Here is a 12,349-nt window from a genome sequence, read left to right as displayed (position 1 = left end):
TCTATAAAACTAATGTTTTTGCGTAGGATTAATGGTTTTGTGATATTCGAAAGATGCACAACTTGGAAAAGAAAAAGTAAACAGAGATGTGAACGGTACGACTTAGAAACCAACATGATAATTTAAATAAATAACGTCATAACATCTAATCCATGTTGAAACGATAACAATCCAAATGTCCTATACATATTTGATTTATCTACTGCATGTCGAGTATATTGTTGCCAAGAAGTGACAATTTGGTAACAATTAAAAAAAACAAAAGAAAACTTTGGTTTAGAGTTTGTTACGAAACTTTTAAAAAGAAGGAAAAAGATCGAAGAATTATAACCTTTTAAGTAGTCACTAGCTAACTGAAGCAACTGATCATCTACACGCAACCCTAAAATTTCAAATCTTTTACATTACATAAGAATAATAATAATTTTGAAGCTTTGTCGATCGAATCCGAACCTGAATCGGGTCAAACCCGTAGTTTAGCAAGACCACGTGGAGATCGAGTTTGATCTCGACATAGAAGAGCAAGAGTTTAAGAACTCGATGCAGTCCTCAATAGCTTCTGCACGGTGAGACTCCGATTCGTTTAGAGACTTTGACTTGGCCAGATAAATAGACGACGAAGAGTAAGATGAGGAAGAGCAAGAAAAAGACGAAGACGACGGTGTCGTATTCGTGTTATTACTCTTCTTGCCGAAAGATACAAAACGAAACGTTTTACCGACTCCTGCTCCTATACGCCGGAGCAATCTCCTTGCTGCCGGCGAGCTACTGACGCCAAAACTGAGAATTCCGACGACGACCCTCCGACGACCATGCCATGATGAGCTGAGACCGGTGTGTGTTGGAAAGATTAGTTCGTCGTTTGCTTCTTCTGATTCCGGACTAAAGCTCACTCTTTTGGATCCTCTTCGAGCCATATTCTTGTCTGATACTTTATCGATGAATGTCCCGAAGACAGAGAGTACAAGAGGGGAGACACCGAGAAAGAGAGAGAGAATAAAATAAATGGAGACGTGAGAGAGGTTTTGACGAGTATTTATGGGAGGTAGAAGTGTGATGTGTTGATGAATTAGGGATGAATTATTAAGAAAGTAAAATGGAAAATTAGAACAAGTTACTTGTTTATATATAAAATTATACTCGTATAAGTTATATAACTTATATAACCAATTACAATACGATGTGTTTGGAACAACAAAATTTGTTTAATTGATTCTTATTATTTTTTTGTTTTTTAATTAGGTTGAGAAATTACTACAAAGGCGATGCGACTATTCTAGTCCAAATTAAACTGATAGTCAAAGACTCAAAATAAGACGAGGGAAAAGGTTTGAAGTAAAGAGTAAATTTATGATTAAATATATAATACAAAAAGAAAACCAAAAAAAACAAAAATCAGAATGATTCTCATCTTGTCACCATATTGTACTCATGTTTTCTTAGGTGAAATATTAGGGGCCCTACGTCCTACCCTCCAATGTTTCCCATTCAACCCCTGTACAATAAAACGGAAATAATTTTTATGAGTTGGTTATAAAATAGGTTATACATTAAATATAGGTTGGTTACAATAAATGCTATAGATTAATCGGTCAATCTGTGAGCTATATGAATACACTTAAAAATATCCCAAAGAATCTTCTTAAAGAGAATATTCTAATGATTTATACAATTTCATAAATAAAATATTTAGTATTTCATGTATTGTTACAAAATATATATTGTTAGACATAAAAATATATTCTTAGGCGTAAAAAGGAATAAAATCTTTGCAATTAGTTACATTTAATCGTGATTTCCGAGATCTTATTGTGCAACTAAAAATAAAATCTTATCTAAGCAAGAGTCATATTAAAAATTAAAATAAAAACAAACAACAAACATAACCACTCATATATAAAATTACAAAATTAATAATATAAAACTTACAAAATAGGTATTTTTTCAAGTCATTATATTTAGCATATGATTTTATTGCATAATGTTTTATCCAAAAACTTTTAAAAATAATCATATAAATTATATTTTATTCTAAAATTATAATATAAATAAAAAGAATTTCAACATGTGCTAGAGCATGGGTCCTAATCTAGTTATCATATATAAGACTAAACTACACAAAAGTTTGATTATGTCAAGAAAAGAAAAATATGAAAGAGAAGTCTCATAACAGATAAAATTAACACCTTTGTTAAAGAATAATTCAACTTAAGATGTAATAAGAGTTTAAAACAGTACTTTCTAACCAATCGGAATAACTCAGCTTAAGTTCGTAACAGTTATTTGTTTTGTAAGTTTCATTTGAAAATACATTATTCTCAGATTTTTGTTTACTTATACTATGTACTCTATGTGAATAGTAAACCTATGATAGTAACCCTATACCCTAAATAAATAGTAACTCTAAACTCTAAATGAATAATAACCATAAACCCTAAACCCTAAAATAAATATTAAATCTAAACCCTAAAACTAATTCTAACCCCTAAATAAAAGTAGCACTAACCATAACCCCTAAACTGAATAGTAACCCCTAAACAAAAGTAGCACTAACCCTAACCCCTAAAAAGAAAAATAACCATAACTCCTAAATGAATGGTAACCTTAACCCCAAAATGAATAGTAACCCTAACCCCCAAAATGAATAGTAAACCTAACCTTAAATGAATAGTAACTCTAACCCTAATCCCTAAATGAATAGTAACCCTAACCCCTAAAATGAATAGTAACCCTAACCCCTAAATGAATAGTAACCCTAACCCCCTAAAATGAATAGTAACCCTAACCCATAAATGAATAGTAACCCTAACCCCTAAATGAATACTAACCCTAACCCCTAATTGAATAGTAACCGTACCCCTAAAATGAATAGTTACCCTAACCTCTAAATGAATAGTAACCCTAACCCATAAATGAATAGTAACCATAACCCCTAAATGAATAGTAACCCTAACTCCTAAATGAATAGTAATCCTAACCCCCAAAATGAATAGTAACCCTAACCCTAAATGAATAGTAACTGTAACCCTAACCCCTAAATGAATAGTAACCCTAACCCCTAAAATGAATAGTACCCCTAACCCCTATATGAATAGTAACCCTAACCCCTAAATGAATAGTAACCCTAACCCCTAAAATAAATAGTAACCCTAATCCCTAAATGAATAGTAACACTAACCCCTAACCGCTAAATGAATAGAATAGTAACCTTAAAAAGAGAAATAACCATAACCCCTAAATAAATAGTTACCCCTAAATAAATAGGAACCCTAACCCCTAAATGATTAGTAACCTAAACACTAAAATGAATAGTAACCCTAACCCTAACCCCTAAAATGAATAGTACCCCTAACCCCTAAATGAATACTAACCCTAACCCTAACCCCTAAATGAATAATAACCCTAACCCCTAAATGAATAGTAACCCTAACCCCTAAAATAAATAGTAACCCTAACCCCTAAATGAATAGTAACCCTAACCCCTAAAATAAATAGTAACCTTAACCCCTAAAATAAATAGTAACCCTAACCCCTAAATGAATAGTAACCCTAGCCCCTAAATGAATAGTAACCTTAAAAAGAGAAATAACCATAACCCCTAATGGAATAATAACCCTAAGCCCTAAAATAAATAGTAACCCTAACCCTAACCCCTAAATGAATAGTAACCCTAACACCAAATTAAATAGTAACCCTAACCCCTAAATAAATAGTAACCCTAACCCCTAAATGAATAGTAACCCTAACACCTAAATGAATAGTAACCCTAACCCCTAAATGAATAGTAACCCAAACCCCTAAATGAATGGTAACCCTAACCCCTAAAATGAATAATAACCCTAACCCCTAAAATGAATAGTAACTCTAACCCCTAAATAAATAGTAATCATAACCCCTAAATGAATAGTAACCCTAACCCCTAAATAAATACTAACCCCTAACCGCTAAATGAATAGTAACCTTAAAAAGAGAAATAACCATAATCCCTAAATGAATAGTAACCGTACCCCTAAATAAATTGTTACTCCTAAATAAATAGTAACCCTAACCCTAAAATGAATAGTAACCCTAAACCCTAAAATGAATAGTAACCCTAAACCCTAAATGAATAGTAACCCTAAACCCTAAATTAACATTAACCTCTAAATAAATAGTAACCCTAAACCCTAAAATGAATAGTACCCATAAACCCTAAAATGAATAGTAACCCTAACCCCGAAATGAATAGTTACCCTAACACCTATATTAACACTAACCCCTAAATGAATAGTTACCCTAAACCCTAAAATAAATAATAACTCTAACCCTTAAATGAATAGTAACCATCGACCACTAAATAAATTGTAACCCTAACCCCTTAAAAATACTATTCATTTAGGGATAAGGGTAAATAATGATATTCTCAAATTATACTATATTTCTGTAATTCTATATTTGTTTTCTGAGTCATATTTATTTGGGCCGAAGGAACGTTGCATTAAAAATAATATGGGCCCAAGTTAGCCTATTTAGTGTAATAGCTATATATATATGGATCATCATCAATTCATCATGTCATACGATTTTCTGATTTTGTATTAAAAAGTCTAAACAATAATATGTCATCAGAAATATTGAAAGCAATCATGTTGTCATTGAGTAAATAGTAATTTAAATCATATGACGTTTTTCTGTTATGTAAAAATTTGATATATATGGAGGAACAATACGTTTTTGTATGTGCTAACTTTTTAAAGAAAGAATTAAAGAACCGGAGAAATCATAAATTATATTTGGTAATCGAGAAAAAACACTATTCTTCAAGTATAGATCTTCCACATGCAAATGATGCATATGGGACAGCCAAGCAATTTGTATGTTGTGTACAAATATCATATAAAGATGCTTATTTGTGAGACGAATATTCAATGGAATAGATTTCAGATACCATGTTTCTATTTTTGTCCCATCCTTTTTTATTTTTTGGGCGTTGATTTATCAGAAATATAAAAATAACATATATAAGGTTGTCTTGGCGTATTGATTTGAGTTTAAGTTTATATCGATCTACAAGTAAGTAGATAGATATATTCGAAGTAATTAGCGCGGCTAATGATATGATACGTAACGAAAACTATTGTCTATTGACCAAATGATAAAACAATGTCAAATTTTTGTCTTGAGGAGTACGTTAGTTTGTGCCTGTTATCATCATCGTCAAAACATATACTAGCACAAGAATAAAAATGTAAATATTTAACAAAAAAAGAAATTGCGTTTTCTTCTTGAGAATTGAATTTTGGTGCGCATGCATGATCGTTATACAAAAATAGGCTTATATGTGTTGTTATATAAATGATTGAAAGGGTCTCTCAAAATATCATCGTCGGAGAACGCCATATGTGTGGACATGTGCTTGTAATAAAATAATGTTGGGAGAGAATCATTCATTCACCTTAATCACTTAACAAATATCCAAAATCAAATTCGTTGGCCGCTTCTTCAAATATTTTGTCTCGTTAGTAATAATAATAATAGCACCACCATATCAATCACTATGAAGGGGGTAAACTCAAATTGGTACCACTCTTTTATTTAAGTGTTGCCATCTTTTAATTACAATTTATATATGCAATAAAACCATTATACAACAACATAACAACAATGATTAGTATCTTTACATTGCTATGAACCAGATTTTAACTTCGTATAATATATAGATTTATACTAGAATAACCAGTTGATACATCAAAAAATATATTTTTTTTTTTTGTCATCTGATGTTATTGATACTGCTAGAAATTTTACGTTGTGAAATACGTTCACAACGAAAGCCGATGAAAGATAAAAATATCTTTAGAATCTAAAACTTAAAAAAAGGAATCTAAACGATGAATAAAAGATAAGTTCTCGGAAACAGCTAACAACTAGAAGGAAAGTTATAAAAAGTAAATTAATTATAATAGATTTCTAGAAATATTGTTTTTGGATATTTTAGAAGGAAAAAAAAATTAATGATATATTTCGAGTTAAAAAAAGATATATATTTATATAAAAAGTACACAGAGAACAAAGACATCAAATTGAAGCATATGCTTAAAATCTGAGCGTCAGAAAAAAGAGGATATACCATTTGTTTAACATTTTCGTCTTCTTCAGATTCTTTCTTCGATCCCTCTCCTCACACACAAAAAAAAAAAAATTCGATTAATAACAGAGACACATCCCAAATCCTCAGCAAAACTAATAATTTATAAAGAAGAAGAAAAAAAGAGCAATGACCTGTTCTTCTCTCTTTATAAATCTTTCTCTATCTCCTCCTCCTTCTTTGCTTCCTAGCACGACCATCATCAACACCAACAACAACACTTGTTCTTCTTCCTTTGCAACCACTTGTTCTTCTCCCAGGTGTTCTTTTGTTCTCCATTCCCCTGTCTCCTTTCGTGCCTCGTGTCACCACCAGAGAGTACCACCACCCACTACCTTCCTTCGCAAACAAACTAAGCTGATCAGAAGGGACGACGCTGCTGTTTCGGCTTCTGGGTCGGACGATATGACTATTACTGAAGTCAGGGATGATGACGAATCGGAGATTGAAGCTCCGCTTCTTGATCCTGAGTCTCTCTCCAAGCCGAGGAGAATTGCTCTCTTTGTCGAGCCTTCCCCGTTTGCGTAAGTCGTCGTCTATCTCTTGCCTGCTTTGTGATCGACGAAATGTCTCTGTGATAACGGATTGTGTTAATTCTTAATTAGTAGTTGACTTTCCTGTATTGTTTTCTCGATGTTATTATTTGTAATAATAAAGTCTACAACTTTAGCAACGATGGGATCGCCAAAACCAAATTTCGTATCCGGTTTTGAGTTTTTAAAGTATTCAGATTTATATATGTCTGAGGAGTTTAATTGAAGTTGATTTTGTTGTATTTGATTCCGCAGCTATGTCTCCGGTTACAAAAACAGATTCCAGAATTTCATTAGGTATCTGCGTGAAATGGGAGACGAGGTTTGTTCTTTTCTTCTTAAATTTAAAAGTATCTAATTCTAGTATGATCTAAAGTGAGCTATACTATACTTGAGGAACTGTTCCAGAATTAGAATTACGTGTAAAGTGAAAAACTATTCCCTTTCTTTACCTGATTTAACTGTTTTGCTTCATAGGTTATAGTTGTGACCACACATGAAGGTGTTCCAGATGAGTTTTACGGAGCCAAAGTCATTGGATCAAGAAGGTGACAACATTTATAGTTCACTGAATATACTCAATTGATGCTTTTAATTTGGTAGTATCGCTAATTTCTCCTTCTGTTATGCAGCTTTCCTTGCCCTTATTACCAAAAGGTTCCCCTTTCTCTTGCGCTTAGTCCAAGAATCATCTCTGAAATTGCACGTTTTAAGCCTGACATAATACACGCTTCATCTCCCGGGATAATGGTAAAGCCCTTGAGAAATCTCACATCTATCACTTAAACATTAGCACAACAGTGAAGTTGAGAATCCACAGTTTGACCTTTTTAGTTTTTTTCTATGACTCGATTTTTAAGGTTTTTGGGGCTCTGGCAATTGCAAAAATGCTATCTGTACCTATAGTAATGTCTTACCACACACACGTCCCTGTGTAAGTTTCTTTATCTGCCTCATTTAGATTGTTGTCCTCTAACTCATGATTTATCGAAATGATTCTGAAGATTAATCTTGTGTTAATGTGCAGATACATCCCAAGATACACTTTTAGTTGGTTGGTAAAACCAATGTGGTCTATAATAAGTATGTAAAATACGCTTCTCAAATTTCGAACCCTTCTTTTTTATCTGGTTATTGTAATGTGATATGTAACTAACTTTAATAAGCTTTTATCAGGATTCCTTCACAGAGCGGCTGATCTTACATTAGTTCCTTCTGCTGCCATTGGGAAAGATCTTATAGCAGCTGGTGCAACTGCAGGTGAAGAGAGATAAAACATTACATTGTCAAGCAAACTTTGTGATTGTTTAAAACTAACATTTTCTTCTTCTTTTAAATATTTTGAAGCTAATCAACTTCGACTTTGGAATAAGGGTGTTGATTCAGAAAGCTTCAATCCCCGTTTCCGTTCTCAAGAAATGCGTATAAGACTGAGGTAAAAATAGAATAAACTTTTGTTGTGTAGATTATATACCATTGATACTTTCCCTGCTAATTAATGTTTAATGCTTTGTTATTAACAGCAATGGCGAACCAGAAAAGCCACTAGTGATCCATGTAGGTCGTATTGGCGTAGAAAAGAGTTTGGAGCTTCTAAAAAGGTTAGATTTTTGTAGCTTGATACTGAACTACCTCCTTTTATGTGGTGTATCCAATTCTAAAATTAAGAAATTTGTGTGCAGTGTAATGGACAAATTACCTGAAGCTCGGATTGCTTTCATTGGAGATGGACCATACAAGTACTAATTTTGTTAAAGATTGGTCATACTGTTATCTAAAGATTTCTATAGACAACAACATTGTAATTTTGTTTATCTGTTTGGTTTTCTTAAAGAGAGGATCTTGAGAAGTTGTTTACCGGAATGCCAGCTGTTTTCACTGGAATGTTACAAGGCGATGAACTCTCACAAGCCTACGCAAGCGGAGATGTGTTTGTGATGCCATCAGAGTCAGAGACACTTGGTCTTGTGGTTCTTGAGGCAATGGCTTCAGGACTTCCTGTTGTTGCGGCCCGTGCCGGTGGAATCCCTGATATAATCCCTGAAGATCAGGTCAGTGAACTATCTGAACTAGATTTTGCTGTCAAATCAAATCATTGCACATATAAAAAATATTGATGTTGTTATGTTATGGGCAAACCAAAGTACATTAGGTGATATTGAGCTTGTTGATTTCTGATTCTGATGTTTCTAGGAGGGAAAAACCGGGTTTTCTGTTCAACCCTGGAGATGTTGAAGACTGCGTGACAAAGCTGAAAAATCTATTGCACGACAGTGAAACAAGAGAGATCATTGGAAAGGCGGCAAGAGAAGAAACGGAGAAATATGATTGGAGAGCAGCAACGACAAAGATACGCAATGAACAGTACAGTGCAGCGATTTGGTTCTGGAGGAAAAAGAAAGTACAGGTTTTGGGACCAATCAATTGGTTGGTTAAACGACTGTTTCCAGTGCCGGAAGTTAACGTGTAGGATAAGCAATGAAGAATTGATCGATCGTTTATTGTTTCTTTTGCTGAAAGTCCTCTGTTTGGTTAATGATCTGTTTTTATCTTACACACTTGAATTTGCTTATATAAGTTGATGTTGTAAATTGTAATATACAGTATGTCTTTTTATGTCTAGTAGAGGGGGTTTAAAACCTGGTTTGGCCTTTAGGGTTTTAGTGTATTTTTTTTTAGATCACTACTTTTGTGTTTTTTTATTTATATGTAATAAAAGTATTGTTTTGCATAATAAATAAGGAACATGAAATGTCATTGTTAGTAAAAAGAAAAGGAAAGAAGCGAACCCAATGGACAATAGTTGAAAACACTTCAAATAATTTCAACGTTTTAAAACTTAACACTTCATATAATTTGAATCTATTTGGTTTCTATGGACCTATGGACAAACTCTTATCAGAAAATTCATAGTGAAAAAAGAAACCAAATTGTTAGTTGTTGGCGACAACAAAACGTGTACAAGGTCGATACTAGTCACTGGAGGACGCACCATCCTATCAATAGGCCCATTAATCGCTAATGAATCGGGCCTTATGTTACAAGTGGACAACCTACAAGCATGGGCTGGGTCCCATTCCTACTTTGTCCCCAAACAATACGATTAAAGATAGTCCAAAGGTCAATTATTTTGTCGGAGTTTTATTTTTTTCTTAATACTGTAAAAGTTTCTAAATTGATTACTCTACTCTACAGGTTTGTTTAATTTAATTAAGAAGAAAAAAGAGCTCCATTATCGAAATGAAAAAGACGGGATTTTGTACATTAACAATAAGGGTCACATTAAGAACGTGCCCAGTGGAGGAGAAACAACAAAAGACCAGTAAAAAAGTATTATGACTCATAAGACGCCGTCGCTTCACAGCTCTTAGATCAAGATATATCTAATATTTGTGGATAAATCTCAACCGTTCAAAGTGCCATGCCATCATCAAGTTCCTCTATCATCAGCTTTTAGATATTTTTATTATTTTTCTTTTGTATCAGAAGAAGAAGACGACCAAGTCAAAAACGGCGTCGCTTTCAACACTCGTAAGTGACTTCTGATACGTATTGCATAAACTCAGCATCCTTCTCAATCCCAGCCATAGTCTCCGGCGCCAAAACCACTTCCAGATCCACGCTTCCGTTCCCTTCTCTACCGGGAAACGCCGAGATTTTCCCGTCGAATTTGTTTGCTCCTCCGCTCCTCACCGCTAATGGCTTTCCCCATCCGAAATCGTTGTCGTACATCGGGAATCTCGGCGAGCTCCCCATCGTAATCGAAGCTCCGTCCGGATTCCCCAGAGGGAACAGCCTCGGATCGCTTTCCCAAGCAGCGATTCCGCGTCGGACCGTCGCGTCGTCGTGCGCCACCACGTTTCTGTGTAATTGTTCGGCGGACCACCGGAGATCTTTGCTCAGCAGATCTCCCGCGGACGCCAACGTCGGTATGCTCTGTATCGCGTTACCGAAGTAGTAAGGATCCATCTTAGGCTCAAGCCTGTGCCGACAATTAACCGCCATACGAAACGTCGTCGTCTTGCTCGGATCGAGGTTCCTTGCTCTTGTAACGGATCGCCATAGCTGAGCGCTGAGAGATTGAAACGACGAAATCTCAGCCGTTCGATCATGATTCTTACTATTCGCATCCGATTTCAAAATACTCTCCAGAACGGTTGTTATATTTCCGTTAATATCTCCGTTACCGTTACATTTCTTTCCGTCGTTGGTTTCGATTCCGTTAACTCTGTGATTGCTCCTCTGTTTGAGTTTGGAAATGGCGTCTCTGCTAAAATGAAAAATCCTCTCCCGGAGAGGCTGATCGGCGTCGAAAGTGACACGCGGACCACCGGGAGGGACTCGTAGAACAGCCGGAGAGTCGAAGACGGTGTGGCGGGAGAAATCGGGAAGGTGTTTGATCTTACAAGCGCCGCTGGTGACGTCAGCGAAGGTGTTGAAGAAATGCCAAAATGAGGTTCCGTCTGTAACGGAGTGATTCACGGTGCATCCGATGAAAACACCGTCTTCGAGCTCCGTCACTTGGACAGCGGCGAGAGGCTTGTGGTGGCCGTTGTAACTAACGAGACGCTTGAAGACGAAAAACTCACGGAAGAGGAGAGGAACGTCTTTACCTGGGACGAGAAGGTCGGAGACTCTCACGCGTTTGGCGGAAGCGGAGACGAAATCAACGCCGGCATCGTTGCAGACGATGTAAATGTGACCGGCGGGACTGGTGGAGAAACGACCGGCTAGAGCGGGGAAAAGAGAGAGGGTGTAGGAGAGAGAACGGCGGAGTGAGGAGACGAGGTCGTCGAAGGAGAAGGAAGAAGGAGGGCGAGTGAGGAGGACGCCTTTTTGAATGTAATGGCATGAGAGCATAGGGAGATCGGAGACGGAGAGACGGAGATCGGAGACGGTGGACTTCTTCTCCGGATGCACTATGCATTTTGAAATTTCTGTTACTGAACTATTTGGCATTTTTTTCTTCTTTTTTGTAAATTTGAGATGAGGATAAATTAGAGTGGGAGGTGTATCTATTGGTGAGGAGTAGAAAAGAGTTATGGGGGAAAGGGGTTTATATAGTGGTCGGACCCGGACCCTATGGTTTGATTCATGAACTTGGGTGGTTACTACTACTATATATGTATATCTTCTTTGTCCTATTCTTTTTTTGTTTTTTTTTTTAATTCTTTATCTCTATAATCATATAATAGATTTGGAAGTATGATAAAACTAAGATGAAAGTTTCGGTGATATTTTTTATACTATTATTAACCCTATAAAATTATATGAAAAAACTTATACCAATCGCACATTCTTCTTACCTCGATTATAAGTTTAGAATGAATGAATGCTTTCTAATTAATTTTTGTAATGCCTACTAAATAAATGATCATTGTCATTGAGCTAGCGATTTTAGAAAGTGTTAACTTCGTTTTCACGAGCAGAGAATATGTTTTGTTTTTATCATTTATGTGTTAGATAACTGTAGTTTGGTATTTTTATAAAGACATGCATGTCAATTTTCTGTTTGAAATTTCAAATCGAAAGACAATTACAAACACTATTCTTTTTGCTTCGTCGAAATTGTATAAGTTTTTGTTTGTTTGTTTGTTTTTTACCTCAAAAACTCAAATGTCTTTAGTTTAGAAATCGTAGAATTTTAACAACAACAAAAGCATAAAAAACAAATAAGTTATACACAAAT

At 35.2% G+C, this 12,349-nt stretch overlaps 3 protein-coding genes across 3 annotated transcripts; 1 reads left to right on the top strand and 2 right to left on the bottom strand.

Annotated features, from left to right (window-relative positions):
- Positions 1–102: 102 nt before the first annotated feature.
- LOC147940634 (uncharacterized) lies at positions 103–1,090 on the bottom strand. The gene has a single exon (XM_087463411.1). The coding sequence runs from the start codon at positions 915–917 to the stop codon at positions 477–479; it is 441 nt and encodes a 146-aa protein (XP_087319537.1). The 5' UTR covers positions 918–1,090; the 3' UTR covers positions 103–476.
- Positions 1,091–6,064: 4,974 nt separating this feature from the next.
- On the top strand, positions 6,065–9,398 carry LOC104709996 (sulfoquinovosyl transferase SQD2). The gene is given in 13 exon segments (XM_087460405.1): positions 6,065–6,651; positions 6,916–6,982; positions 7,138–7,208; positions 7,293–7,410; positions 7,521–7,594; positions 7,688–7,743; positions 7,837–7,920; positions 8,008–8,095; positions 8,184–8,261; positions 8,343–8,399; positions 8,495–8,711; positions 8,854–8,865; positions 8,867–9,398. Coding segments are annotated over 13 exon segments (1,581 nt in total). The 5' UTR covers positions 6,065–6,256; the 3' UTR covers positions 9,131–9,398.
- Positions 9,399–9,870: 472 nt separating this feature from the next.
- On the bottom strand, positions 9,871–11,896 carry LOC104708965 (putative acetyltransferase At3g50280). The gene has a single exon (XM_010425620.3). It carries the CDS (start codon positions 11,617–11,619, stop codon positions 10,183–10,185), a length of 1,437 nt encoding a protein of 478 aa, XP_010423922.1. The 5' UTR covers positions 11,620–11,896; the 3' UTR covers positions 9,871–10,182.
- Between the last annotated feature and the right edge of the window lie 453 nt (positions 11,897–12,349).

The sequence above is a fragment of the Camelina sativa genome, chromosome 8 (genome assembly GCF_030686135.1).
Source record: "Camelina sativa cultivar CO46 ecotype springtype chromosome 8, ASM3068613v1".
NCBI lineage: Eukaryota > Viridiplantae > Streptophyta > Magnoliopsida > Brassicales > Brassicaceae > Camelina > Camelina sativa.
Note: the sequence above shows the minus strand (reverse complement) of the source record. Positions and strands in the feature narration are given on the sequence as shown.

Bases quoted from the DNA above. Each gene is read 5' to 3' on its own strand.
- LOC147940634 (XM_087463411.1), bottom strand. From the start codon at position 917: ATGGCTCGAAGAGGATCCAAAAGAGTGAGCTTTAGTCCGGAATCAGAA.
- LOC104708965 (XM_010425620.3), bottom strand. From the start codon at position 11,619: ATGCCAAATAGTTCAGTAACAGAAATTTCAAAATGCATAGTGCATCCG.